Raw genomic sequence first — 26,405 nt, 5'->3', positions numbered from 1 at the left:
GGCTCAGTCAGTTGAGTGTCTGACTCTTGATTTTGGCTCTGGTCATGATCTCAGGGTCCTGGGATCTGGCCCAGTGACATCCACGCCCCCTATTGGGCTCCACACTCAGCACAGAGTGTGCTTGGGATTCTCTCTCTCTCTCCCTCTACCCCTCACCTTGCTCACCCTCTCTCTCTCTCTCAAATAAATAAAATATTTTTTAAAAGATTTTATTTATTTATTTGACAGACAGAGATCACAAGTAGGCAGAGAGGCAGGAAGAGAGAGAGGAGGAAGCAGGCCCCCTGCTGAGCAGAGAGCCCGATGTGGGGCTCGATCCCAGGACCCTGAGATCATGACCTGAGCCAAAGGCAGCGGCTTAACCCACTGAGCCACCCAGGCGCCCCTAAATAAAATATTTTTTAAAACGTCAATAAAAGTGCTCGGGGGAAATGCTCCCTGGAAAAATGCACTTACAAATATTTACATGAATACTTGGTTACTCTTTCAGTTACCACCCGAGCTGCTCCCATTTTCCCCTATGCTAAGTCAGTAGCCAACTGACTCACCTCCCAGACTCTACTTAGCACCCAGACTGACAGCAATCCCATTAAAACCTAAGTCAGATCATGTTATTTCTCTGCTCAGTACAATCCACTAGCTTCCCATTGTACCTGGCACCTCCTACTCTCCTCTGCTTTCTTTTTCTCCATAGCACTCATCATCAGAGTACATACTATGCATCTCACTATTTATTATCTGTCTCACACACTAACCTCTGAACTCCCTGAGGAGAGATTTGTCTGTTTTGTTTCACTGCTATTCCACTTCCTAGAATAGTACCTCACACAGAGGAGGCATTCAATACTTACCTGATTGATTCAACCCTGCAGTGGTATGAATGTATCCAGGCTGGGGATGTAGAGGGAAATATACATTTACTGAAATACCACCAAGTACCAAAAGGTTCCCAAGTTAATATCAATCATATCATTTAACTGTCGCACCCAATCCTAAAAGGTATTTTTATCCCCATTTCAGCAGGACAACTCAAACCCAGAGAAGTTAAGAAAATAGACGTAGGTTACACAGCCAGTAGTAGGACATCATTCAAACCTAACTGTGTGTGGTTCCAAAGCCATGCTATGTCCAGTCACATTACTCCATTCTCCTTGGCACTTCTTTAAAGAAATGCTAACTGTCAGCTTTCACACCTAGCTCCATTTTACAGCAGGGGGCTGGGGAGGGGGTGTCAGGGAAGTGGGAGTGGTGAGTGAATCAAGAGATTCAGGGTTCCGGGCGCCTGGGTGGCCCAGTGGGTAAAGCCTCTGCCTTGGGCTCAGGTCATGATCTCAGGGTCCTGGGATCGGGTCCTGCGTCAGGCTCTCTGCTCAGCGGGGAGACTGCTTCCCCCAAACTCTCTCTCTGCCTGCCTCTCTGCCTACTTGTGATCTCTGTCAAATAAAATCTTAAAGAAAAAGAGAGAGATTCAGGGTTCCTTGGAGCTGTAATCAAGCAAAACAAACATTAAGAGCCTGAGTCTTTTTGCACATTAACATCAAACATTGTCAGAGATAAGATGTAATAAACATCCTTCTGAGGGAGCTGATCACTTTCAGTCTCAGTCATTCCATTCACTCATGGGTTTATTTATAAATGTTTGCTGAGTGCCTACTAAGTGCCCAGTAAGACATTGGACATTGAGGATAAAGCGATGCATAAGGCTCAGATGTCACCCTCCACAAATATGTGAAGTCCAGTGCAGTGCTGTCGGATAGAAGAAGGTCATGTGAGCCAAATATGCAGTTTTACATCTTCTAGGCACTATATTTCTTAAAAAGGTAAAACAGTTGAAATTAATTTTAATAATATATTTTTATTCAGCCCAACGTATCTAAAACATTTAATAGGTGAGTCAACATAAATATACTATTGATATCTTCCAGTCTTTTATTGTTTGGTAACACATCTCTGAAATCAGTGTGCATTCTGCACATACAGCACATCCCCATTTGAACTAGCCACATTTCAGGAGCTTGACAGCCACACGTGGCTAGCCATGTCAGCATCTGACAGCACAGGGTTATGGGAAAAGGTAGAGTCAAGGGGATTCTCAAAACAATGTAGTAAATGCACTGACAGAGAGAAGGATGACTCATTATTACCCAACTGCCAGGTAGGACTGGAGCCTCCAGGGACCTTGTCCATTTTGCAGCACATTAGAGACTTTGACTTACTCCAAACAGTGGGATTGTGGTTGTCCTCAACCAACCAACCTTAATATATCCAAACACAACTCCTTCTTTTACCCCATATACTTGCTCCTCTCCTCTCACTTTGTATTTCAGTTGATGGCACCATTATCTACCTGCTCACTCAAGTCATTCTCATTTTATCCTTAGGTAAATGAGCACTTTATTTACAAGATAATTTAAAATCCAAATATTTATTACTTTTAAAAAATGCCTCTTTCTCCGGCAACTGGGTGGCTCACTGGGTTAAAGCTCTGCCTTTGGCTCAGGTCATGATCCCACGGTCCTGGGATCGAGCTCTGCATCGGGCTCTCTGCTCGTCTGGGAGCCTGCCTCTCTGTTTACTTGTGATCTCTATCTGTCAAATAAATAAAAATCTTAAAAAAAAAAAAATGCCTCTTGCTCTCCATCCCAACTAACTGAGCATGGCCACTTTCATCTCTCACATGGATCACTACAAGAAACTTTTTTCCCCCCACCTTTATTGAGATAGAATTGACATACATCACTACATAAGTTTAAGGTCTACACAGCATGAAGGTTTGACTTATATAATGAAATGATTGCCACAGTGAGTTTACTTTGCATACACCATCTCATATAAAAGAAAAAAGAAAAAAAAGAAATCTTTAATAATATGGAGCTCCTCAGGAATTTGTAGGTCATCCTTGCACAGGGGCCATGCTAATCTTCTCTGTACCTTCCGATTTTAGTATGTGTACCAAGAACCTTTTAATTTCTTCCCCTGACTCAGTCTCTCCCCTACCCAGCCTCAAAAGTAGTTACTATTACATAAGGCCCTTCATGGTTCTCCATCCCCTACATTAAAAAAGCCAAGTTCAGGGTGCCTGGGTGCCTCAGTGGGTTAAGCCTCTGCCTTCGGCTCAGGTCATGATCCCAGAGTCCTGGGATCGAGCCCTACATCGGGTTCTCTGTTCAGCGGGAGGCCTGCTTCCTCCTCTCTCTCTGCCTACCTCTCTGCCTACTTGTGATCTCTGTCAAATAAATCTTAAAAAAAAAAAAAAAAAAAAAAAAAGCCAAGCTCTTTTTCACGTAGCACAGAACTCCCTCCAGAACCTGATTTTGGCTTACCTCTCTAACAATGACCGTTTGCTGTTCCTAAATGCCCCAACTCGAACTCTCTTTCTCTGAGCCTGCTACTCTTTTGTAAAAATAGCCATTCTAGTCCCTCAAAAGTTGAGCTGAGGTTTAAGAGACAGTACACTTCGAACAATACGATTTACTCTCCCCGTCACTCCTTTACACTTTAAACCTGTATATGTCTAGTGCCTCTTTTCAACTCAGTACTATTTATTAAATACTTATTATGTACCAGGTACTGTGCGGGACACAGGACAGAGGAAATACAGAAAAATAGGTTGAAGGACGCATTTTTTGCTTTCCGCAAGCTCCTTACACTACACTTTCTCAACCATCTCTAAGGACTGGATCATCTCTGCCATCATGAACAAATCAGGGGGTCCTCCGAAGTTCAGGCCGGGCTGAGACTCCCAACTGCTACCAAGTTCCCCCACCTCCGCTTTCCTCCGCCGCCATACCCTGCGGGAAACCACCCTAAAATCCCTCCCGCTTCCCAAACCCTAACTGTGCCTAAGCTCACCACCGCCCAAGTGGCAGGCTGGGGGGCGGGGACGCGTGGAGGCACTAGGGCCCGGACCTCTGCGCCTGCGCGCTGAGGCGGGCTCTAGGACCCGGATTTAAAGAGACAGGCGCTACAACCGTCGTGGTGGCGTGCGGCCTGTGGGCGCCGAGTGTGAGGCCTGCGGTGTGCGCAGGAGCTGGGAAGGCAGGTGAGGGGCGGGCGCGGCGGGCGCGACGGGCCCGGACAACCGGGAGGGCGGTGGCCTGGCGTCCCGGGGATCCGGGGCTCGGCGCGGCCTGGGAACCGGCCCCCTCGGCTCTTCCCCCGCCCTCCCGCCGAGCCCCGGGGCACACCCTCCGTGACGTGGCGGCCCCCCGGGAGCCCACGGGAGTTGGCCCGTAGCTCCCCGGGACCCTCGCGGCTCCGCGAGTGGGAGGGTCCCCGAGGCCCCTGTGGGGCCCCTCTAGCCCGCCCGGACCTGTACGTCCGAAGCCGGTGCTCCCTGGTGCGAGCTTGGGAGCCTTTCTCCGTTCGTCGTGGCCCCTTCCCCCGCCCCGAGCTGTGTCCTTGCGCCCCCCGCCCACCGGAACCGAGGATCTCGCTTCCCCGCCTCCTCCGCGCGTCCGCGCCGGCCGGTAGCCCCTGCTCGCTCCCGGAAGGCGTCGGGGAAGCCCCCCCGGGAACTGTGGTTGCAGGGCGCTCGCTTCCCACCCGGGCTGCCTTGGGGCCCTAGCGGTTTCGTTCTCGACCACCCTGGAGGGAACGCTGCGCCGCGGCCGCTGAGGGGGGGCGGGCGGCGCGGGGCGGACGGGCTTGCTCCGAGCCTCAGGGTGCCTCCTCGTGGCCCCGGTCGGCCTGGGCCTCGGGCCCGTGGAGGGGAGGGGGGCACGCTACCCAAACGCTCTCCTGAGGACAGTGTGGAAGCCGAATTCGTTCTGAGCTCCTCTGATGGACCTGCCGGACTCACATACCGCACCACTGTAGTTCTTGAACTTCTAGGGGTTATAGACCGTCTCTCCAACAAAATGTACATTTATGAATACGCGCATTTTGTGTACATTTTCAGGGAGTTCAGAGCCCACCCATCCCCCAGCCTTTCCATCGGCTCATTCTAATTTTCCCAGTCATCCCGTGAAGTAGGTATTATTTTCCCTATTTAGAAATGAGAAAACCGAGACGAAGATGAGTTAAGGGAGTTCTCAGAAATTAACAGTCCCTAAACTGGAAAGTCACCGTCCCTACTCCCAAACCCGATTCCCATCCACCTGCTCCCCACTACGGGAAGTAAAGCGGGCTTGTCGTTAAAAACCAATAAGGACTTCTACTACAAAGCATGTGCAGGTTGGAAATAATTTCGATATTTATAATTAGAAAAATGAAAATACTTTAGAAAACATGAATATAAAAAGGTCTGGAGGATACCGTGTGGACATAATCCCTGCTTTCATTTGGAGTGATTTATCAGTTCCTTTGATTCTTGGTGTCCAGTTGCTTCAGCATTCCCTGATTCAAGTACATTATGAACAGGCTGATTGCCCATAGGGAGTCTCTGCTTGAAGGATAACTGCTTTACTGATGGTCATAAGGGCTAATGTGTCCTGAACTTGTGCTCTATGCCCAGCTCTTTTCTAAGGGCTTTACTCTTAGAGTGACAAGTTAGGTAGTTTTGTTATCCACATTTTGACAGTTGAAGAAATTGAGGGAGGGAGAGGTTAGGTTAAGTAACCTACCAAGGTCACACAGCTAATGAGCTACAATATGAACCCAGGCTTTCTGGTTCTAGATTCCATTTAACTGCCTCTCAATATGGGTCATCTGATTACATCATAGATTGGTATAGTGACTTAATTATTTTCTGAGGGTGGCATATATGTTCTACTTCACGTTAAAAACCTCACAAACATCATGTAATTTTTCTTGGTGACTAGAAAGAAACTTCAGGATCTTGTAATATTTAACAGTCATCATCCATTAAAAGTATCAGGTATTGCTGATGGCCTGAGAAAAGCTTTTTTATGTTGTTTGGATTTGATTCTCTTTATTGTGATTTACTAGATGTACATGTGTACATTAGATATTTGAACCTCCTTCTGCAAACTGAACTTTCCTTTTGTTCATCCTGTACGCAATAAATCTTTAATGCTTTGGGAAATGTTTGGTTAGTCAGCATGGACTGTAGGAGGGCTGTGGGCTTTGGGGATGTAGTAGCCAGCTCCTCATTTATATCTCACTCTTCTTGTGTCTTACACTTTCATGCAGCTGTATGACTTTGACTTCCAAGATCCTCTTCCCATCAGCCCTCCGCGCACTGGGGCGAAAAGAACTGAGCCTGTTCCGAGAGCAACATCACTGGCCTGACAGAAGACAATTCAGCCATTGGTCAGAAACAGATCTGCTTGATGGGCCCTGCCTCCTCCAGAGAAGAAAGCCTGCTCTGTCATTCCAGGAAGGCCATCTAAGACCACGTGCCACCTGCCTTGTTTTCTTGCCAGGGGCGCATGTGGGACTCTGCCGTGGCCCCTGTGAGATGGCCGAGCAACGGTTCTGTGTGGACTATGCCAAGCGTGGCACAGCTGGCTGCAAAAAGTGCAAGGAAAAGATTGTGAAGGGGGTATGCAGGATCGGCAAAGTGGTGCCCAATCCCTTCTCAGAGTCCGGGGGCGATATGAAAGAGTGGTATCACATTAAATGCATGTTTGAGAAACTGGAGCGGGCTCGGGCCACCACAAAAAGAATTGAGGACCTCACGGAGCTGGAAGGCTGGGAAGAGCTGGAAGACAATGAGAAGGAACAGATAAGCCAGCACATTGCAGGTGGGTGGGGACCACTGCTTTTCCATTGTAATGGTGCTGAGAGAAAAAAGGATAGTAGAGTCCCATTTTTTTCTTTCTTCTTTCCTTTTTTAATTTTTTGGAAAGAATTTCAAACTCAGAAAAGTTGTGAGAATAAAAAAAGAAAAAAGAAAGCTCATAAGCTTTTGCCTAAGACATACCTGTTAACATTTGTTCTCTTTGCATTATCATTTGTGTTCTTATGTGCACTGTTCCTCTTTCCACACGTGCACAGCTTGTTTTTTTCCTGAACCATTTTAGAGTATGTTACACATATTTTGGCCTTTGCCTTTAAATATTTTAGCGCATATATCCTTTTTTTTTTTTTAAGATTTTATTTATTTATTTGACAGAGATCATAAGTAGGCAGAGAGGCAGGCATAGAGAGGAGGGGAAGCAGGTTCCCTGCTGAGTGGAGAGCCTGATGCGGGGCTCGATTCTAGGACCCTGGGATCATGACCTGAGCTGAAGGCAAACATTTTAACCCACTGAGCTACCCAGGCACCCCTTCAGTGCATGTATCTTAAGAACAGGAATATTCTCTCTTGTGACCATAACACGGCAATCAACTCTGGTAAATTGATCCTTTATGTAATACTTTAATGCACCATTTGTATTCCAGTTTTGTCTATTAGTCAAACAATATCTTTTGTAGCTTTTTTCCCCTTCACAGTAGAATCCCACTCTGGGATCAGGTATCACATTTTGTTGTCTCTTTGGCCTCCTTTAATCCAGAACTCTTCCATAGTTTTTCTTTCATCACATTGATATTTTTGAAGAATAGAGTACCTACCATAACCCCCTCTTATCTTTCAATTTATTATCATATGGATTCACAGATTACTTTTTCCTGTGCTTATAATTTTACTGTATTTTATTATTTCGGTACTTAATTGTCCCATATTGGGCCACTTGGGAAAGCCTTTGATCTGGTTTCTGTGTCCTGGATGCCTGCCTCTTTTTTTTTTTTTTTTTTTTTAATGTTTTAAAGTACTTTTTTACTTTATAGCATAATAGTATGCTCTTAGGCTTACCTTACTTTTTTTTTTTTTTTTAAAGATTTTAAGTAACCTCTACACCCATTGTGGGACTTGAACTCACAACCCCAAGATCAAGAGTCATGTACTCCACTGGCTGAGCCAGCCAGGTGCCCCTCTTAGGCTTACCTTATATGTATCCTACCACAGCTCTGGAACCAGCCCATTTCTCTGAAGAATCCTGGTTCCTATTAGTGGGGGAATGGCTTTAGAGACCAAAATCTAGATGCTGTGTATCCTTGTTGCCATGAGGTATCTTTGCCTTTAGACCTTTAAGCAGACAGAACTGGAAAAATAGATATTTACACACAAACACATGCATATACACACGCAAACACATGCATATACACAGATACATATATATGCACACATATACATGCATATTCACGTGTGTATATTTTAGAAATCTTACACCAATACTTCCAAATCCAGTTAGTCCTTTATGACCTTCCATGTGCTCATCTTTAAAGTAATATTCATATCTTCAATTAAGTATAGTTCTGGTCACTGTGGGAGGACTGTGGCAGTAGCTCTAAAAATGGGCACCTGCGTATCGTTGTTCTTTGAGAGGAGAAAAGATTTCGAAGAGAGAAAGCTACTTTGCATATACTTCTTTCTCAAGTTCCTCATCCTGCTGTGCCCTGACTTGGCCATTGGCTCCAGCCTTTGCCACTTCTGACTAATCTTCAGAGGAAGAGGAAAACAAGGTAGAGTCCCAAACTCACACAGCTCAAAAAACACAGCAGCTGGGACTTTCCGTGCCTGTGCCAATCTCATGCTCTGTTCTCCATCTTCATTTTACTTTTTTGTTAATCTGTAAATTGGGGCTATAAATTGGAGCTGAGATCCCCAGGTTTTATCTGTGGAAAGGGGGGTTCTGATTCTACCCAAATCTGGAGATCATCATATATGGGATAAGAGGTGGAGAGTGCTGATGAAAATATAAGTTACTAATAGTTAAAGAGTAATGGGGTCTTTTGTCCCCCGAACACTACCCCCCCACCCAGGAATCTCTTACCCACTACCTCCACTCAAGAAGTATAGCCAGTCCACAACCAACCTTGGAGTAATGCCGTAGTAGTAACTTACCCAGCAAGGCTGTTAAGAACAGTTGTTAAAATTCTTTGAAAGCTTTTCTCAGGGATCTTTCACTGAAACATACTTTTTCTGGGGGTGGGTCCTGCAGATCTGTCTTCTAAGGCAACAGGCACACCAAAGAAGAAAGCCGTCGTCCAGGCTAAGCTGACAGCCACTGGCCAGGTGACCTCTCCAGTGAAAGGTGCCTCACTCGTCACCAATAGCAATCCCCGGAAATTTTCTGGTTTTTCAGGTGAGAGATTAGAGATACTTTAGCTGTTACAGCCCTCCTAATTTGGACTCCTATTTGAGATTCTGACTAAGAGTGAAAATTCTGTGCTACCAATCACCTCATTCATAATTTGCTTCCCTCTGAGCAGGGGAAGGTAATGCCTTATTTTCAGCATTCCACTGGCATATTTTAAAATACATTAATCTCTGTTGCAGCCAAAAGATGTTTGTGTTTTCAAGACTTTTTCCCCCTTGAAGTAGTCACCTGGGTCAGATGGAGATGATTATAACCTGCCCTATAACTTCCTTGTATTTTGGTGATGAAAGGATTTTGAGAAATCGCATCCCTAACCTTGCCCAACCAAAGATGAGAGTGTGGAAGATGTCCTGCATGGCCTTACGTAATAGGTAGCATTGGGAAGGGGCTTTTACTTTGTAGCTTCGTCTGTTCTTCAGGTAACCTTGGGAAGTACTTTTATGAGGCCCATCTGACGAATGAAGCTGGTGTCTGGTTCATTATGGAGTTAGTATTGATGGTGAGGTCTGCTTAACTCCCAACACCTGTGCTTTTTTACCCTGCACCCTGGTGCCCTTATTTGGAGACATTCTTGTGACTGACTCAGGTGAAGAAAGTAAAGTCAAACACATGGACTCAGAAATTGTTTGGAGAGGTAACTTTAAGTGAGTGAAAGAAGTACAGACTTGAAGTCGGGAGACCTGGGTTCTGGTCCCAGGGCTGTCATTTGACAGCTTGCTCAAGGGGGCAGGTGGCTTTCCCTTGGAGCCTCTGTGGCGTCATCTGAAGGGGGAACAGTAGTAGCTGCCTCCTTTACCCTACAGTATTCTCACGAGGACTACTGGAGAGAAGATTGCAAAAATTGCCTTGATTCTGTGGGATTTTCTTATTTTAAAACTCCGAGGTTTGTTTTTTGTTTGGTGGTAGGCCAAAGCCAGAAATACAGAGGGGTCGGCGTGGCAATAAGGACAGCACATTCCTGGATGGACCCGGGTCCCAGGGAGGGAAATTTGGGAGGAGCTGAGAGAAGTGGGGCATTCTAAAGTCTTGCAGCCTGCTCAGCATTGACGCTTTGGAATTTTGTCCCCTGAAATCCTCTTCAGATGCCGGGTCAGAGATGAGGATGGATTTAGAATTTACAGACCCCAGACAAGAGGAAGCTTACATCAGCAGCCTGCTTGCTAATGGCTCTCTTGCAAGCTTGCAGAACGAAATGTGCTGTATAAAGGAGGGGAGAGAGGGTCACTCAGGAGTTGTGCATTTATTTGGGGGTGTCTGGAGGAAAGTCTTGCTTGCTGACTACCTTTTATTTTGGCACTGAGAAGCAGGGATGGGTGGGTGGGAGTGGCCAGGGCTCGGGCATGCCTTCTCTCATATGGGCTCCTCATAGAAGAGATGGAACCAGGTCATCTTTAAGGCTCCTTCCAGCCTGTCAGTCTGCGTCAGTCTCCCTCCAACTAACATGTCCCTTTGTTTCTTCTTCTGTCCTCATCCCCACTTTTCTGCAGCTTTACCATTGCTCTGAGGTTCACTTGTTCTCTGTGGTGCTTGAGTAAAGAAACGCACAGCAGCTGGGCCTCTGTACCGGCGTGAAGCCATTGTTTCTTTACCGTTAACCACTGTGATGCCTCTTGCCCTATCTGTGAGATGGGCATGAGGGTCTCCACCCCACAGGGCTAATTTGGGCACTGCAGTGCAGCTCCATATAGAGTGCCAGCAGAGTGCTTCCTAGTTTCCCTTTCTTCCGTCTCAGCAAAGCAGATGAATCATCCCTGTTGTTTCTCTCTCCCAACAGCCAAGCCCAACAACTCTGGAGCAGCCCGTGCAAGCCCTCCCCCTAAGGCAAGTCTGTCCTCAAGCAGATGTGACCCCAAGCACAAGGATTGTCTGCTACGTGAGTTTCGGAAGTTGTGTGCCATGGTGGCTGAGAATCCTAGCTACAACACGAAGACCCAGATCATCCAGGACTTTCTTCGGAAAGGTTCAGCAGGAGGTGGGGCCTAGAACATCCTGGATGGGCTTTTCCTCTTAAGAGCTCAGAGCCATGGCTGGTTTCATTGCTGTGTGAATCGTACAGTTGCACGGGACCTCATGCTTGGTTTAATCCTTTGTTAATACCGTCTTGAAATTCCCTGTTTCTTTTTTTTAAATTATTTTTTAAAGGTTTTATTGGAAGAGAGCGGGCTTGGAGCTTGCACGCAGGGGTGGGGGCGGGAGGGAGGGAGAAGCAAACTCCCCGCTGAGCAGGGAGTCTGAATCCGGGCTTGATCGGGGACTCTGGGATCACAACCCGAGCCAAAGGCAAATGCCCAGCCAACTTAGCCACCCAGGTGTCCTAAATATTTTTCATTTTTAAGTAATCTCTATACCCAACGGTGGGGCTCGAACTTACAACCTGAGATCAAGAGTTGCATGCTCTGTCAAGCGCCCAGCCAGGCGCCCCTTGAAATTCTTAATTTTGAGCTGAGAACTCTACATTTTTACTTCTTATTGGGCCCCATGAAGAATGCACCAGTTCACATTGGTATCGCTACTCTTCTGCCCTTACTTTATCCCCAGGAAGCTAGAAGAACATGTGCATTTGACCAAGAGGAAAGTTTACTGTCCTGCACATTTGATCAGATTTTTGTGACCCATGTGCACAGCTGGAATAGAATCTTCCAGTTCCTTGATTCATCTGACAAATCATCTCTGAGCATCTGTAATGTGCTCCTCACTGGGGATGCTGAACTGGAAGTTTGGCCCTGCCCTGTGGGAGCTCAGCCAGAGGAGGGAGACACGTGAGCCACAAGCCACCAAATGCTATGGCCTCTAGCACTGTAACAAAAACGCACAGGGCATTCTGGCAGCACAGACCATGACGTAGACCTCTCTCTCGGTTCCTTGAGTTTGTATATGTATTAGTTTAAGCTCCATTTCTCAGGAAGGCCTCCATTCTTCTGTCTCCAGATGGTTTCCACGGTGACGTGTACCTAACAGTGAAGCTGCTGCTGCCAGGTGTTATTAAGAGTGTGTACAACTTGAACGATAAGCAGATTGTGAAGCTTTTCAGCCGCATTTTTAACTGCAACCCAGATGATATGGCACGAGACCTAGAGCAGGTCAGAGGAAAGGGAGGGTAGGCGGCATTCCAGGTGGGGTTCTGCCAAGCCAGGCACCTGAAACCTCTTTTTTCTGGTTGGGGCACATACTGTTTTGGGAAACTGAAACCTGTTTGAGCAAGCTTCCTTTATGAGAGCTGAGTGTGAGGCAGCAGCTGTCAGTTTCACAAGGTTCTGAGGACTGCAGTCCTACTCCTGCAGAGTCCCGAGAGGCCTGGATCTTGAGGGACTAAATTTCAGACCTCCCATAGTCTCTCCTAGGGTTGCCATTCTGGACCCTACTTTTTCTTGCTTTTTTTCAGTATAACTTGGTATAATATTCAGCTTTTGTTTGTTCATGACTCCAGCTTTGGCAACATGGAAAGTTTCTATTCAGGCAATCCCCCCACCCCTTTATCTGTTGACCATATTTGTTTCTTAGTTAAAATTCTTTATTTTTTAAAAATATTTTCTTTTTGAGAGAGAAGGGGAGGGGGGGTCGTGGGGGAGGAGCAGAGGGAGGGAAAGAATCTTAAGCAGGCTCCCCCCCCCCCCCCGAGAGGGGGCTCAGTCTCACAACCCTGAGATCGTGACCTGAGCCGAAATCAAGAGTCAAACACTTAATTGCCTGAACCACCCAGGTGTCCCTCTAGGTTCAGGTTCTAACAGGAATCAGATTGGCTCAGTTCTGGATTAGTCCTTGCATCATCCCTCAGTGAAGGCAGGTGGCCAGATCCTTTGGTGGATAGAGGTGCCCTTTCCAGGAACTGTGGGTGGGATAGATTCTCCAAGAACGAGGTTAATATGTGTGTGGTGGGGACAGAAGTGAGGTTTAAAATCTCTGGTTCATCGTTCGTCCTGGGGGCTGGAGGGATGCACTTAGCCACTCTGGGGTTACAGCCATTTTGGTTTTTGGAGACAGGGCGACGTGTCAGAGACAATCAGAGTCTTCTTTGAGCAGAGCAAGTCTTTCCCCCCAGCTGCCAAGAGCTTCCTTACCATCCAGGAGGTGGACGAGTTCCTCCTTCGGCTCTCCAGGCTCACCAGGGAGGAGGAGCAGCAGCAGGCCCTGCAGGACATTGCCTTGAGGTGGGGGAGCTGCCTGATGGGGATGGGCATAGGGAGATGGAGTCACCGGGGAAGGAAGACCAAGTTGAATGTGCCTCACCCCTAGGTGTACAGCCAATGACCTCAAGTGCATCATCAGATTGATCAAACATGATCTGAAAATGAACTCGGGTGCAAAGCACGTGTGAGTACCAGCCCTCCCCTGACAGCCAAGCTGCTCACTTCCTTTGTTGCCGTCTGGCGTCAGGACTTCAGAGTCCTGAGGTGGATTCAAGTCCTAATTCTACCTTGCTCCTTCCTGCTTGGCCTATCACTTGGACCTAGCTCAGCCTATCTTTTCTCATATAAAATGTCATGATGACCTTCTCATGCAGTTGTTAGAATTGAAAGTACAGAATAGATTCAGTAAATCTGTCTGAATTGCTTGCCCACTCCAGCCCATCTTAGCTAAGGTGGCATCCACGTAGACCCAGGATCTCAAAATTGCTAAGTTTTGCAAGAGCATTTTCCCCTGAGAAAGGCTTTAGAAAGTGGAACATTAGCTTTCCCGCTATACTGAGATCCCTCCTTTCTGTGAGAACTGACCAGTGGTTTTTGTTTCTTTGCTCCTCTCTGCCTTGACAGGTTAGATGCCCTTGACCCCAATGCCTATGAAGCCTTCAAAGCCTCGCGCAACCTGCAGGACGTGGTGGAGAGGGTCCTCCGCAATGAGCAGGAGGTGGAGAAGGAGCCAGGCCGGAGACGAGCTCTGAGCGTCCAGGCTTCCCTGATGACGCCAGTGCAGCCCATGCTGGTAAGGCTGCTGCTCTGGCCCCGCTCCAGATGTTCTGATCTTCCTTGTGAGATCTGGAGGATTGGGGCCAGGCACAGTGCAGATGTGAATCTCCACAGGGCTCTAAAGGTGAAGGAGAAGACAGTGTGGTTTAGCAGAGACGTCTAAGCTTGAGGCCTAGCTCGGCCACCAGCAGGGTATAGGATCTTGAATGAGTTGCTAAGCCTTTCTGGGTTTTTCATTTCCTCATGTGAATGTGGTACGAAGCCTTCTGAAGCATCTACTTAGAGTGGCTGACTGGTCATCTTTCCTGAAGACAGCTGAGTGTGTTAATTAACTCCTAAGTTTCTGTGACCTACCCTGAAGTAGCTCTGAGAGGTGGCGGCAGAGCCTGGCTTCCGAGGATCAGGGGCCTTGGCCTCTTCCTTCTGGAAAGAGGAAGCTTAAGGAATGAAGATCATGTCTGACCAAGATCATCTTGAGCCTCTGCTCATTTCATGAGAACTGGGCTTCCCTTTCTACGTTGGTTCCTCTGTGCAATGGGGGCCTCCACCAGTGCTGCCATGCCCAGTGAGAGCTGTGGGGTTGCCCCAGCGGGGCGTAGTGACTTTCATGATCTCTGCCTGTGCATTACATACTACAGCCTGTGGTTAGGCTTCTGTGTTTGGGTTAGGGAAGTGTCCTATCTTACCCGGAATGTGGGACAGCCAGCCCCAAAGTAGTGGGATCTCCATCCTGGGGACAGGACTTCTGTCACCTGCAGTAGTGGCCTTTCTGCCCTTTATAGGAATTTTTCTTGGAGTCTGTTTTAAAACCTCTCATTTATTCCAAGAGTGGCATGGGGTAGATAGCTTTGTGCTGAACCACACAGACTTTGGAGTTGGGCCCAGCCGTGAGTGTCATTCCTGCCCTAGATGAGCTGTGTACCTTTAAGTGGGGACTTAGGCTCTTCAGGCTTCTGTTTTCCCATCCATAGAATGAAATCCATGTCTCTTACGTAAGATAGCACATCAAGGATGCAGTGAAATTATGTGTATGACCTGACATGTACAACCCCCCACCGCTGAGATGGTTGGCCATCGTCAGCTTGAGTCAGGATGGCGCTAGGAAGTGAAGAAGCCCTCCTGTGTCCTGTCCTAGGGATCCCTCGCCGCTGCCACCCTGCCAGCCTCCCTGACACCTACACCCTCTCCTCCCCTCTACACACCTCCTGTGCTGAGATAACAGATGCATTTAATAGCAAGCCAAGGCCGTGCAAGATCCTGAATTACTGAGAAAAAAATGAAATGCTGTTTCAGTGGAATTTTATTTGCTCTAAAATAGACCACGTTTGTGGTCTTCAAAAAGCCAGCTCCCGTGTCTGCTGTTGCAACGCTGTAGTCCAAATATGGCACTGCCTAGCCTTGTCCATTCCCCTTGCCTCTTCAGCGGCCTGGTCTCAGGTTATCCTCTGGTCGGCAGGCCCCAGGACCTGGACTCTGGGGCTCTCCATGCTGAGCAGCCCCCACTGAGGAGCACCTGTAAGTCTACAGGCTTTTCTTTCCCCACCCCAAGGCTGAGGCCTGCAAGTCCATCGAGCACGCGATGAAGAAGTGTCCTAACGGCATGTTTTCTGAGATCAAGTACGATGGGGAGCGAGTGCAGGTGCATAAGAACGGGGACCACTTCAACTACTTCAGCCGCAGCCTCAAGCCTGTCCTGCCTCACAAGGTATGGGTCCCTTCTTCTCTGCAGGGACTGGCCTTCTCTTCCTGCCCTGAAGAACCTCAAGGCTGGGGTTCCATAGTCATTTCAGCTCTGGGCCATAGTTGAGTTTATTTTGTAATCATTGAAGGAATCTATTTGTTTTTGGAGTCTTACAATGAAGGGCTGCTCCATGGGGACAGCCGAAGAGCCCAGACATGGGTTAGTCAGCACAGAGCCCCAGGGGATGGTGACGCTCCCCTTGCCCACAGTGATGCTAGGACAGTGAGCTCACTTGGCAAGCGACTTGCAGTGCTTCTCTTTTGTGTTTCCATGTCCTATGTGCTCCCCAGTGCTAAATTACCTCCCGGGGACAGAGGGCTGGTAGGCTGTCCTTCATGAGTCTGTTTGATAAACCTTTATTGAGGGCTTAGTCTGGGCTAGGCACTGTTCTTGGTAGTGGGTGTGCAGTAGTGAAAAAAGGACAGAAGTACTTGGAAGCTTACATTCTGATGTAAACACAGTCCAGCGGGGACAAATGAGAGCCCAGACTCCTGTCCTTTAAGGGGCATTAAGAACCTCGCCCCTTAGTCCTTCTCAGCACCCAGGGCCTCTGTGAGTCTTTGGACTTTCCTCAGGGAAAAGCAGCTGGAACATCTGGCCCCAGTAGCTAGTGAGTAATGGGACTTCCTGTGCTAGCTGCCCCTTCTCTACTAGGACCGACTCCATTCTTTTTTTTTTTTTTTTTAAGATTTTATTTATTTATTTGACAGAGATCACAAGTAGAGAGGCAGGCAGAGAGAGAGGAAGGGAAGCAGGCTCCCTGCCGAGCAGAGAGCCCGATGCGGGGCTCGATCCCAGGACCCTGGGATCGTGGCCTGAGCCGAAGGTAGAGGCTTTAACCCACTGAGCCACCCAGGCGCCAGCACCGACTCTATTCTTCAGAGCCCTGGGGGTGAAGGGGATGTGTCGTGGGACTCCTGTGCTGCCCTCACCCTTGCCTTCCTGCTGGACCTCTTAGCATTGGGCTGTTTATTTCAGGTGTCCGGAGGAGAGCTAAGCATTGGCCTCCATGGGGCCCAGTAAAACTGCCCCGGAACTGCTCCTGGGGAGCTGCCCGGTGGGCCCTTCTGTTACCTGGAAGAAGTCTGGGCCCTGCTCTCCCTCGCCAGCTGTCCTGGGTCTCTCTTGTACTTGTGATTTGTAAGGAGCTGGGTTGAGGATTGAAGCCAAGTGGGACAGCGGGACAGGCCTTTCCTTTCCCTGCTCCAAGCATCATAGGTTGTGAGGGCCTGTGTACCCTGCCCAGGGGAGGACTCAGGCCCAGTCGTGGTCACTGGAACTTACCACTGGCAGCGCTTGGCAGGGGCCGCCCTGGGTTCAGTGAGACTACTCCCTGAATGGGATCCCAGAGACTGGGGTCCTGCCTGTATCGGGAAAGACTATTGATTGCAAACATCCTCTCTTACTCATTTAGAAGATGGCTGTGGGTTCTGAGCTCCCACTCGGAGAAGACCCTCCTGTTTCCTTGCTGCTCCGGAGAGGGTTCATTTACTCCTTTCCATCCATCTTTTTATAAAAGCTCACCTGTTCTCCCCGACAAATGTCTGCCTGCCCATGTTTATTCCTCCCTTCCACATTTGTCCACCCCTACCTCCTCCTCCACATACTTTCTTCCTTTTTCCCCCCAACTCTCCTCCATGGCCCAGAGTGGTTCCATCCAGGCTGAGCTTTTCCTGGGTCGCAAACGCGCCTCTCCTCTCATCTCAGTGGCTGCTAAGGCATAGGTGTGTTTTGCACATGAGTTTGGCTTCCACATATTGGTGTTCTGTGTTCATTCTGGGGCCTGGCTTTTGCTTTCTGGCTCAGCTTTAGGTCACTGCCGCCCGTTCTTCCCTCACCTGAGTCCCCTTTCTGCCCCCCAGGTGGCCCACTTCAAGGACTACATCCCTCAGGCTTTTCCTGGAGGCCATAGCATGATCTTGGACTCCGAGGTGCTCTTGATTGACACGAAGACGGGCAAACCACTGCCCTTTGGGACTCTCGGAGTGCACAAGGTACCGGCCCAGTGCCCGGTGTGCAGGACTGAGCTGCTTTGAGCACGTGTACATGTATCTTTGTGTGCCCTTGCTCTCGGCGGAGGGGAATCCGCTCAGGGTGGGGCTTATTCTTTGTTTCTGAATTTAGCCCTGAGTTTAGACATGTTTTTTGTTTTTTACATAAAAGGAGCTAGTATTGGGAACTCAGAATTGGGTTGGTTTCCATTTTGGACTGTCTGCCAAGTGCCCTTGTGGCCCGGGGGCGTCCGAACACATACAGGACTGTTCTGTCCACTGCTTCCCGGGTCCGTGTTTTTTGTTTTAAAGATTTTATTTATTTATTTGACAGAGACACAGCAAGAGAGGGAACACAGGCAGGGGGAGTGAGAGAGGGAAAGCAGGCTTCCAGCCAAGCAGGGAGCCTGATGTGGGGCTCGATCCCAGGACGCTGGGATCATGACCTGAGCCGAAGGCAGACACTTAACAACTGAGCCCCCTGGGTCCATGTTTTATACCCACTTATTTTTGGGCCTCATGTATCTACTACCTCGTTTCCCCTTACAGAAAGCTGCCTTCCAGGATGCTAATGTTTGCCTGTTTGTTTTTGATTGTATCTACTTCAATGATGTCAGCCTGATGGACAGGTAGAGATCTGCTTTTGGTTCCTGGGTTAGGAGGGGTGGGGGTTCAGATTGGACAGGAAGGAGGGGAAGGGGCTGAAGCATATGCCTCTTTGTACCCAAGAACTGGGGAGGAGGGAGCCAAGAGGTTGCATACTTGCCACACACTCAACTCCCCACTGACTGTGAGAGCCATTTTGCTGACTGGGTCTCCTGAGAGCTTAATTCAGAGAGAGGATACCCAGATCCCCACAGAAGTTTCTGTGCTCTAGCAAAGTGGACTATTGAGAGAAACAAACTGTGAACACTATAGGGTCTCAGACAGCACCCATGGGGGCATAAGGCAGATGCTTTTTAGCCCTGTTTTGCTTTCGGGAGAGGTGGCCAGGAAGCTGGGACTAGAAGAGGCCTGGAGGTGGGGACCATCTGAGGGAGAACTAGCGGTCTTAACTTCACTGCATGCAGATTCTTGGGTATGAGAAACCAGGATTGGCCCCTTGCACACCTAGACATGTGTCCCTCTCCCACCCTCTCACACTGGCCCCATCACTGAGTGGGGAGGGGGAGAAGATAAGAGGGGAAGGGGAAAGACTTGTTGGGCCTTGGACTTCAGTCCAGAGAACCACCCGGCCTTGGGCTTGGGGGCCAGCGGTGGTGGGGCAGCGGCTGCATGGATGAAAAATGAGAGTGGGAGTCATTTTTCATGTGGGTCTGGGCTAGAGGCCAGTTCTCCCGCGGCTCCATGACAGAAATAGGCACTGCAAGGATGAAGTGGCTTTGTACGACAGCTCATGGTTGTCCGTGTTCGGTTGCAAGGGAACCCTTATCATCCCAACAGGCAGAACTGTGAGGCTGGGGGCTTGGAGCCACAGCAGACCCTGTCTTGAAGCAGCAGTTGGTTATGCCCCTCCCTCCTCAACACTCTGAATGGGGTGGGAGGGTCCTGACCTGACCTCCGCTCTCTCGTCCCCCTTAGGCCTCTGTGTGAGCGGCGGAAGTTTCTTCATGATAACATGGTTGAAATTCCCAACCGGATCATGTTCTCAGAAATGAAGCAAGTCACTGTGAGTAAAGACCCCACCCCAGACAGCAGCCTGGTGGTTTAAAAGCAGGGCAGAGAACCCCTGGTCAGATGTGACGGGGAGAATGAGTCCTCATTTTCTCATGGGGGCTGCCACTATGTATAGGTTGTTTCCTAGTCTCCACCTACAAGGACAGGGCCTGAAACATCCTTCCTAGCTGGGCTCCCTGTGTCTCAAAGCTGCAGCCACTTTCTGGTTGGGAGAACTCCTGCTTTGCAAGACCATTGTTCATGTGTCCAAGTTGGGGTATTTGCAGCAGGTGCTTTACTAGTGTGCAAAAGGGAACCACCACCACCTTCCCACCGTGGTGCTCTCTGTTCACACACCAACCTTAGCGTCTCTCTGTTACCCTCAGAAAGCTGCAGACTTGGCTGACATGATCAACCGGGTCATCCGAGAGGGGCTGGAAGGGCTGGTGCTGAAGGATGTGAAGGTGAGCTGCTCACACCCTGTGCTTGCTTTCTCCCACGGGCTGCCTCCCCCAGCCTTTCCAGCCCTGGCCAGCAGAGGGCGGTGGCGGTCTGAGGTGGCCAGGGTTGGGTGTGGCAGGGCCGCCTTTCCAGGGTTTCACTGGCTCTGTTCCAGATCTGGAGGATGGGTTCGTGTATGTTCCCTGGGACGGCAGCTAAGGGTTCTTGCTCAGAGTGGAGTGGGCACTGGTAAAGCCGATATGTCAAATGAAGAGGTAAATCCCACCCTCCTAGAGTTTCCATTCTAGTTTGAGGTCTCTCTCCTGCTCTTCCCTCAGGGTACATATGAGCCTGGAAAGCGGCACTGGCTGAAAGTGAAGAAAGACTATTTGAACGAGGGGGCCATGGCTGACACAGCTGACCTGGTGGTCCTTGGGGCCTTCTATGGGCAAGGGAGCAAAGGTCAGAATGGCCTCCAGCCCCCAGGATGGTACTTCTTTGAAAGGCACCACCACTCAAGGTGTAGCTGGCCTTTTTATCGGCTTGATCTGCCAGCATGGCCGGTCATGATGCCCACAGCTGTGGGATCAAGGGCCCCAACCCAGCATGTCACCTAGGCAGGGACACTGGAGAGTTACAGACTTGGGCAGGGAGGTGTCAGGCAGGAATACCCCATGCTATTTGGCACAAGGAAGCTCACCGTCGGCTAGTTTCTGGGGGCCTAGTCACTTTCTCCTCAGGGAAAAACCTCAGAATCTCCTGACTGGCAGGAAAGCTGGGCTCTGAGGAGTCAACTGTGTGCTAGACTCTATTTAATTTTTTACTCCTCACCAGAGCTTAACAAGTTATACATGATGAGCTCCAGTATACTGAAAAGGAGAATGGGGCTCGTATAGGTTAAACTTGTACAGCTAGCAGGAGGTAGACCCAGGAGGTGAGCTCGGCTCTCTGATGCCAAGGCTCAGGTCTTTCCCCTCCAGCAGGCTGCCCCTCACTGGGCATGTGGGGCTGGTGGCAGTGGCTCCCTCCATCCACCACTTAACTCACCCATGTTCCCGCCCCCAGGTGGCATGATGTCCATCTTCCTCATGGGCTGCTATGACCCAAGCAGCCAGAAGTGGTGCACGGTCACCAAGTGTGCAGGAGGCCATGATGACGCAACCCTCGCCCGCCTGCAGAAGGAACTGGACATGGTGAAGATCAGCAAGGTGAGGAAGGGAGCTGTTCGTCCCAGACACCTGGACTGGACCTCGTCCCCGAGACTGGTTGTGCTTATCGTTTATCTGTGTCCTCAGAAAGGAGAGCTGCTGCTTGGCCATGGGAATTGTAGGCCTTTAGAGGCTTTGAGGGCCGACCTTGTGGAAACTGGCCCGCATGCCCCCCTGGCCACGCCGTCTCGGGGCAGGGAGGATCCCATGGGGTGAGGGTCAGCTTTCTGTGAAAAGTCACCTCTTCACACAAGCCCCTCATGAAGGGGGGTTTAAGTTTTGTTTTGGCTTGGGAAGGGCCCAGGACAGCATCTTTTCTTTTTCAGGATCCCAGCAAGATACCCAGCTGGCTGAAAATCAACAAGATCTACTATCCTGACTTTATAGTCCCAGACCCAAAGGTACCAGCCAAGGGGCCTGGGCGTCTCCTGCCCGCAGGAGGCGCTTGTGGATTGTCTGGCCTCACAGAGAGCCATCTCCGCCTCACTGACAGCCCAGCCCAGGATGGGGATCTGGACTGTTCAGCCAAGGGACGGGCCAGTCCACACTGAGGAATTGTCCTTAGTAGGGGCAGGATGAGACCAGCCATCCCCCAGACACACAGAAATGGTTTGCTCTGGAAGCTACCTGGGCCACTTCCTTCCATGCACTGACAGAGAAACTGAGGCCCAAGAGGAGAGCTGGAACTTCCCTCGGGTCCCATAGCATCAGCAGCAACAGTGGGACTAGAACCCATCTCCAGCCTGTTAGCCAGTGCTGGTCTGTATTGCTTCTTGCTGGTTGGTGGTGGTGGGGCCGGGGGGTTCCTTCTTAACCAGTGACTGAATCCTGACAGAAAGCTGCCGTGTGGGAGATCACAGGGGCAGAGTTCTCCAAGTCTGAGGCTCACACAGCCGACGGGATCTCCATCCGATTCCCACGTTGCACCTGCATCCGTGATGATAAGGACTGGAAATCTGCCACTAACCTCCCCCAACTCAAGGTGCCAACATCTATTGCATGTGTGTTGTCCCCCACTGTCCCAGCCTCGGAACCCTGGCTCTCTGGCCTGCTCATGTGTTCTCTTCTCCCCCTGCCCCCCGTATGTCTCTGCCCAGCCCCCCACCGCCATCCACCGAGACAGGGCACAGAGGGCAGTGGAGGGAGACCTGTCTGCCCCAGGGCCTCAGAGGAGAGAGCTGAGTGTGCTGTTCTCAGCCTTCTGCTCTACTGCTCAGGGCTGGGCCCCAGGCTATAGTCTACGATGCTGTTAAGAACCAGGGGACAGAGAACAGTGATTTGTACCCATGATCCAAGGAATGGCCAAAATTTAGAAAAGCACCAAGAAAGCCAGCCTCTATTCCCTGCCATTTCTCTCTCCTCTTTATTCCTCAGCCCCATGGGCCTAACCCGCTTCAGAGGCCAGTGGCTAGGAAGAGGATGAGAGCCCCTGACATTCGGTGTCACCCCCCCACACAGGAACTGTACCAGCTGTCCAAGGAGAGAGCGAGCTTCACGGTAGCGGCCGGAGAGGAGGGGAGCTCCACCACAGGGGGCAGCAGTGGAGAGAACCAGGGTACCTCGGGGCCTGCGGGGGCTCACAAGGCCTCCAAGGCCTCCCTGAAGCAGCCCTCCACCAGTGCCAAGAAGGCAGGAGGAAGGCCGAGTAGCCCCAACAGCAGAGGCGGTAAGGGGGTGGGTGGTGAAGAGTGTGCTGTGAAGGCAGAGCTCAGAGGATGGGGACCCAGTCTTGCCAGGCAGCTCTGAGGTCACATGGTTCGCTCTGTCCACTGCCGCAGACCCGGAAACCATTCCTGTGGTGTGTCCAGCCACAAGCTCCTCCATCTGCTCAGTAGAACTGAGTGACCAGCTCCTGGGAGAGCCTGTCAGACCTGGGGATGAACCGCCTCCGACCTAGAGGCCTTACCCGCCGAGAGCCTCCTTGGCCAGCTCCCCCAGACTCCCAGCAGAGCCGGGACCTGGCCTCTCCCTCGGCTGCCCTGACCTCAGGGGTAGCAGCTTTCCTCCCCACTCTGGTTCTCATCGCAGGCTGTCTCCCACAGGCCACCAGCGGACTGTGAAAGTGGGGCAGAAGCGGAAGGCTCCCGATGAGACCGCGTGCCCAGCAAAGGTGAGGGGAAGAATGGCAGTGTCCCAGGGGCCCTTCTGGCCCGGATCTTCGTGTTCCCAGCCCTCTGCCCTTGGGCACTGGGAGGAGTGAAGGTGTTTTGGGGACTGACGGCCAGACCCTGTGGCCTGCGGTACCTGCTCACCCACCCCGGGCCTGTCCCGCGGGACAGCCGCTCCACCCTGTGCCCTCTCGTTGCCTTGCAGAGGCGGCCGGCCAGCCCGAACAGAGGAAGGAGAGCCGTGCCAGCAGGCAGGAGATAGAACAGCCCAGCCTCACTGAGAGAGGCTGCAGGTCCCAAGTCCCAGTTTGCATTAAAGAGAAGGGAGAGAGCCTGGTCTGGGTGGAGTGCAGCTGTGTGAGTTTGTGCTCAGGGCCAAAGCAGAACCAGCCCCACCCCGAGGAGCAGGGCAGGGGCACTGGCCGGGTGACTGGCCTCCTACCTGCAACGCCCTTCCCTTCTTGTCCTCCCCCGTTTGTCTTTGGTCTGAAAACAGTCGTTGAGCTGCTCCTGAATGTGGCAGTTAGGCTCAGCCCTGGGGGAGCTGCTGGCCCATAGGGTACAGAGGTAAACACTGGATCTCTGTCCGGTGTGATGGACCCAACAGTCCTCCTCCCCCTAGCCAAAGCCAGCATCGGAGATTGCCAAGTGGAGTCTGCACCCAGTCCCCAGCAGAAGTAGGGAACTTTTCCCATCTTTTCCCTACTGGAAGCCCCTGCCCCCGTCCACAGCAGAGCAGGGCTCCTAACCCCCATGTCTAGCTGCCTGTGTGCCGCGCACTGCTCCGTCGGCCAGCGTCATGGAGTCTGAGAGCCACTGGCCCTGCCCCCTGGGTGGTGCTATAATAGACACCTTCTCCTCTTCTCCAGGTCCCCAGTGTGGGGACCCAGCCATGCTCCTTTTCTTCTAGACCGATGCAGTATGTGCCCTCTGGAGTGGCTGGGGGACTGGGGCTTTGATACATGGTCCTTTCCTCCAGTCAGCTCTGAGATGGCTCCCTCCGTCTCTGGCTCTGGTTCTCAGACCTCCTTCCTGCCTGCCTGTGCTGCGCTGGGTGGAGCCCCGGCCTGACCGCTGCGCATTTGCAGGTGCTGCTGGACATCTTCACTGGGGTGCGGCTCTACCTGCCACCCTCCACACCAGACTTCAGCCGTCTCAGACGCTACTTTGTGGCATTCGATGGGGACCTGGTGCAGGAATTTGACATGGCCTCAGCCACACATGTGCTGGGTAGCAGGGACAAGAACCCTGAGGCCCAGCAGGTCTCCCCGGAGTGGATTTGGGCCTGTATCCGGAAACGAAGGCTGGTGGCCCCCTGCTAGGACTGCGGCCCTCCCTTGCCCACACACACTCTGCTTCATTTGGGGGTGGGCCTGGGCCAGCAGGCGAAGGCAAGAACACAGTGGTGGGGCCTTGGGGGAGGGTGCGGTGGGGGGTTGGGGAAATGGCCTTTCTTCTCCAAGCAGTGCGTCTTCCAGAACCTACCAGCCGTGGTCTCTTCCCAGCCAGGACTTCATGGCTGCGGGTGCCGCCGGGGAAGTCTGTGTCTCCTGCTGGTTTATATAGATCTTTCTGATCTGGGTGCTGGTTTGGTTGTATTTCTGTTTTCTTTTAAAAGTTGGGGGTTTTTTTGTTGTTTTTTTTTTCCTATAAATAAAATACCTTTCAGTTACCCGGTCCTTCACCCCTTCTCCCCCGTAGGCCCCCTAGTGGTCAGGCACGGAGTGACGCTGAACTTTTAAAGCTCAGAGCACAGCTACCTGCCCCTTCACTTGCAGGCTGGTTTTAAAGTTGTATTTAAAAGACTGCTCTCAGAAATGTTCTTATTATTTGGCAAGACTTGTATTCAGCCTGGCCCTTTTTGCCAGGAACGTAGCCTCCTTTGAAAGAAAACAAAATGAATTTTATGACTTAATTCTCTGTGTTCTCCTCTTACAGGGTGTGGGTCCTGGTTTGAAGGGAGGGAACCAGGATCAGGTAGGAAAACGGGGCTTTATAAGAAAAGGGAGGTTATTGGAGCTACTCCACTGGGAAATACAGGACTCCAGGAGGCTCTCCCTCCCCTACATTTGTAAATAAGACTGGTCTTTAAAATAAAAAACCTACTCAAGGACAAAACCTATACGGCCTCCTTACCAAGAAAGGCTCCCATGCCACCCAAGGCTGGTTTATTGGAATAAAAGGAAAACAGTTCCGTGGAGAGGAGTGTATTCAGTAGAACTTTTCGTGGCAATGGAAACACCTTGTAGATCTTACCTGGCCAAAATAAACGAGGCACGCTTAGCCACCTATCAGGTGCTCAGCAGCCGACACCACGGAGGAACTCAAGTTTTGGTTTTACCTCAGCCTTCCATGGTCACGTGGGGCTAGGAACGTCCACGCTGGCTAGTGCAGCACCAGGCCTGGTTCACACCTGAGTTCTTGAGCGTGTGACCCTCCGTCCCTCCCAGAGGCGTGGGGAGAACGGCTCCTAAATCCACAGGCCGCTGCCAAGAGCGCACGAACTCTGGCCGCCTCACGGGACGCAACCAGCACGGGCCTGGCTCACAGTCCTGTCAAGCTGGGACAGGCTCCTCAGGTGGTCTCCTCGTTCCAGACTGGCGTCCGGGAGTTCAGTTCTGCTGACTCTTTAGAGTCCGTTCTCTTTTTTTCTTACTAGCAACAGGTTGTCAGGCTTGTTTGTCCATCCCCTGTGAGTTAAGGTAATGAGACTCAACTTCTGGAACATGCTTGAGTGGGCCTGTAAGATTGAGGACCACTACCTCCCCCGGCCCTCCTCCAGGGTGCTCAACTAAGCTAATATTCTACTGGGAGGCTGCTTAGTCAGTCAGCGTAGAGGCCGGCCCTAACCCGATCTGGGGGTCTCTACCTGCCCGTTAAGATGTGTTGGGAAGAGGGGGCAGGAGGGATTGGTACTGCCCTGACTCTGGCCCAGCACACTGGTGTTTTTGAATAGGCACCATTCAGTCTAGCGAGAGTACGGAGGATAAGACTCCCTTTATTCTATCCTTTGCGGAGACAAAAGCCACTGCTTTGAGCACTGACCTACATAAATTTCCATCCCCCTCTCCAGCCTCCTCAAGCCAAGCTGCCAGATGGGGCAGCAGAACAAAGCATTCCCCCTGGCATTCTGCCAGAGGACACTGCCACTGCCCTTTGACCCCACTGCCCCAGCCCCAGTCCCACCTGCCCTGACCTGTGGCTTACACTCAGGATGCACCCTCGCAGCACCAGGGCCCTGCCAGCCACTGGGGAACAGCTCAGTAATGAGCTTGGCCCAGAGGCCCTTTCTGGCCTCGTTGGGTGCTT

At 50.8% G+C, this 26,405-nt stretch overlaps 1 protein-coding gene and 1 pseudogene across 8 annotated transcripts; one reads left to right on the top strand and one right to left on the bottom strand.

Moving 5' to 3' along the window:
* Positions 1-2,862: 2,862 nt before the first annotated feature.
* Positions 2,863-2,960, bottom strand: LOC125088215 (uncharacterized; annotated as a pseudogene).
* A 958-nt stretch (positions 2,961-3,918) lies between these two features.
* LIG3 (DNA ligase 3) lies at positions 3,919-25,003 on the top strand. 8 transcript variants are annotated; one of them, XM_047706107.1, is made up of 20 exons: positions 3,919-4,042; positions 6,094-6,647; positions 8,889-9,032; positions 10,822-11,019; positions 11,976-12,127; positions 13,029-13,195; positions 13,281-13,358; positions 13,799-13,967; positions 15,501-15,656; positions 17,555-17,686; positions 18,233-18,312; positions 19,265-19,352; positions 19,726-19,803; positions 20,119-20,242; positions 20,846-20,988; positions 21,315-21,389; positions 21,824-21,970; positions 22,447-22,654; positions 23,031-23,098; positions 24,185-25,003. In XM_047706107.1, exons 2-20 carry the CDS (start codon positions 6,098-6,100, stop codon positions 24,416-24,418), a joined length of 2,991 nt encoding a protein of 996 aa, XP_047562063.1. In that variant the 5' UTR covers positions 3,919-4,042; positions 6,094-6,097; the 3' UTR covers positions 24,419-25,003. The 8 variants fall into 8 exon arrangements, with proteins under 8 accessions (XP_047562063.1, XP_047562067.1, XP_047562070.1 ...); XM_047706111.1 differs by having other exon boundaries at positions 3,948-4,038; XM_047706114.1 differs by lacking the exon at positions 3,919-4,042 and adding an exon at positions 4,209-4,341.
* The last annotated feature ends 1,402 nt before the right edge of the window (positions 25,004-26,405 follow it).

The sequence above is a fragment of the Lutra lutra genome, chromosome 16 (genome assembly GCF_902655055.1).
Source record: "Lutra lutra chromosome 16, mLutLut1.2, whole genome shotgun sequence".
Lineage (NCBI taxonomy): Eukaryota > Metazoa > Chordata > Mammalia > Carnivora > Mustelidae > Lutra > Lutra lutra.
Note: the sequence above shows the minus strand (reverse complement) of the source record. Positions and strands in the feature narration are given on the sequence as shown.

Bases quoted from the DNA above. Each gene is read 5' to 3' on its own strand.
- LIG3 (XM_047706106.1), top strand. The intron at 12,128-13,028 runs GTCAGAGGAAAG...TTTTGGAGACAG, and splicing joins TGGCACGAGACCTAGAGCAG to GGCGACGTGTCAGAGACAAT. The intron at 13,359-13,798 runs GTGAGTACCAGC...CTGCCTTGACAG, and splicing joins AACTCGGGTGCAAAGCACGT to GTTAGATGCCCTTGACCCCA.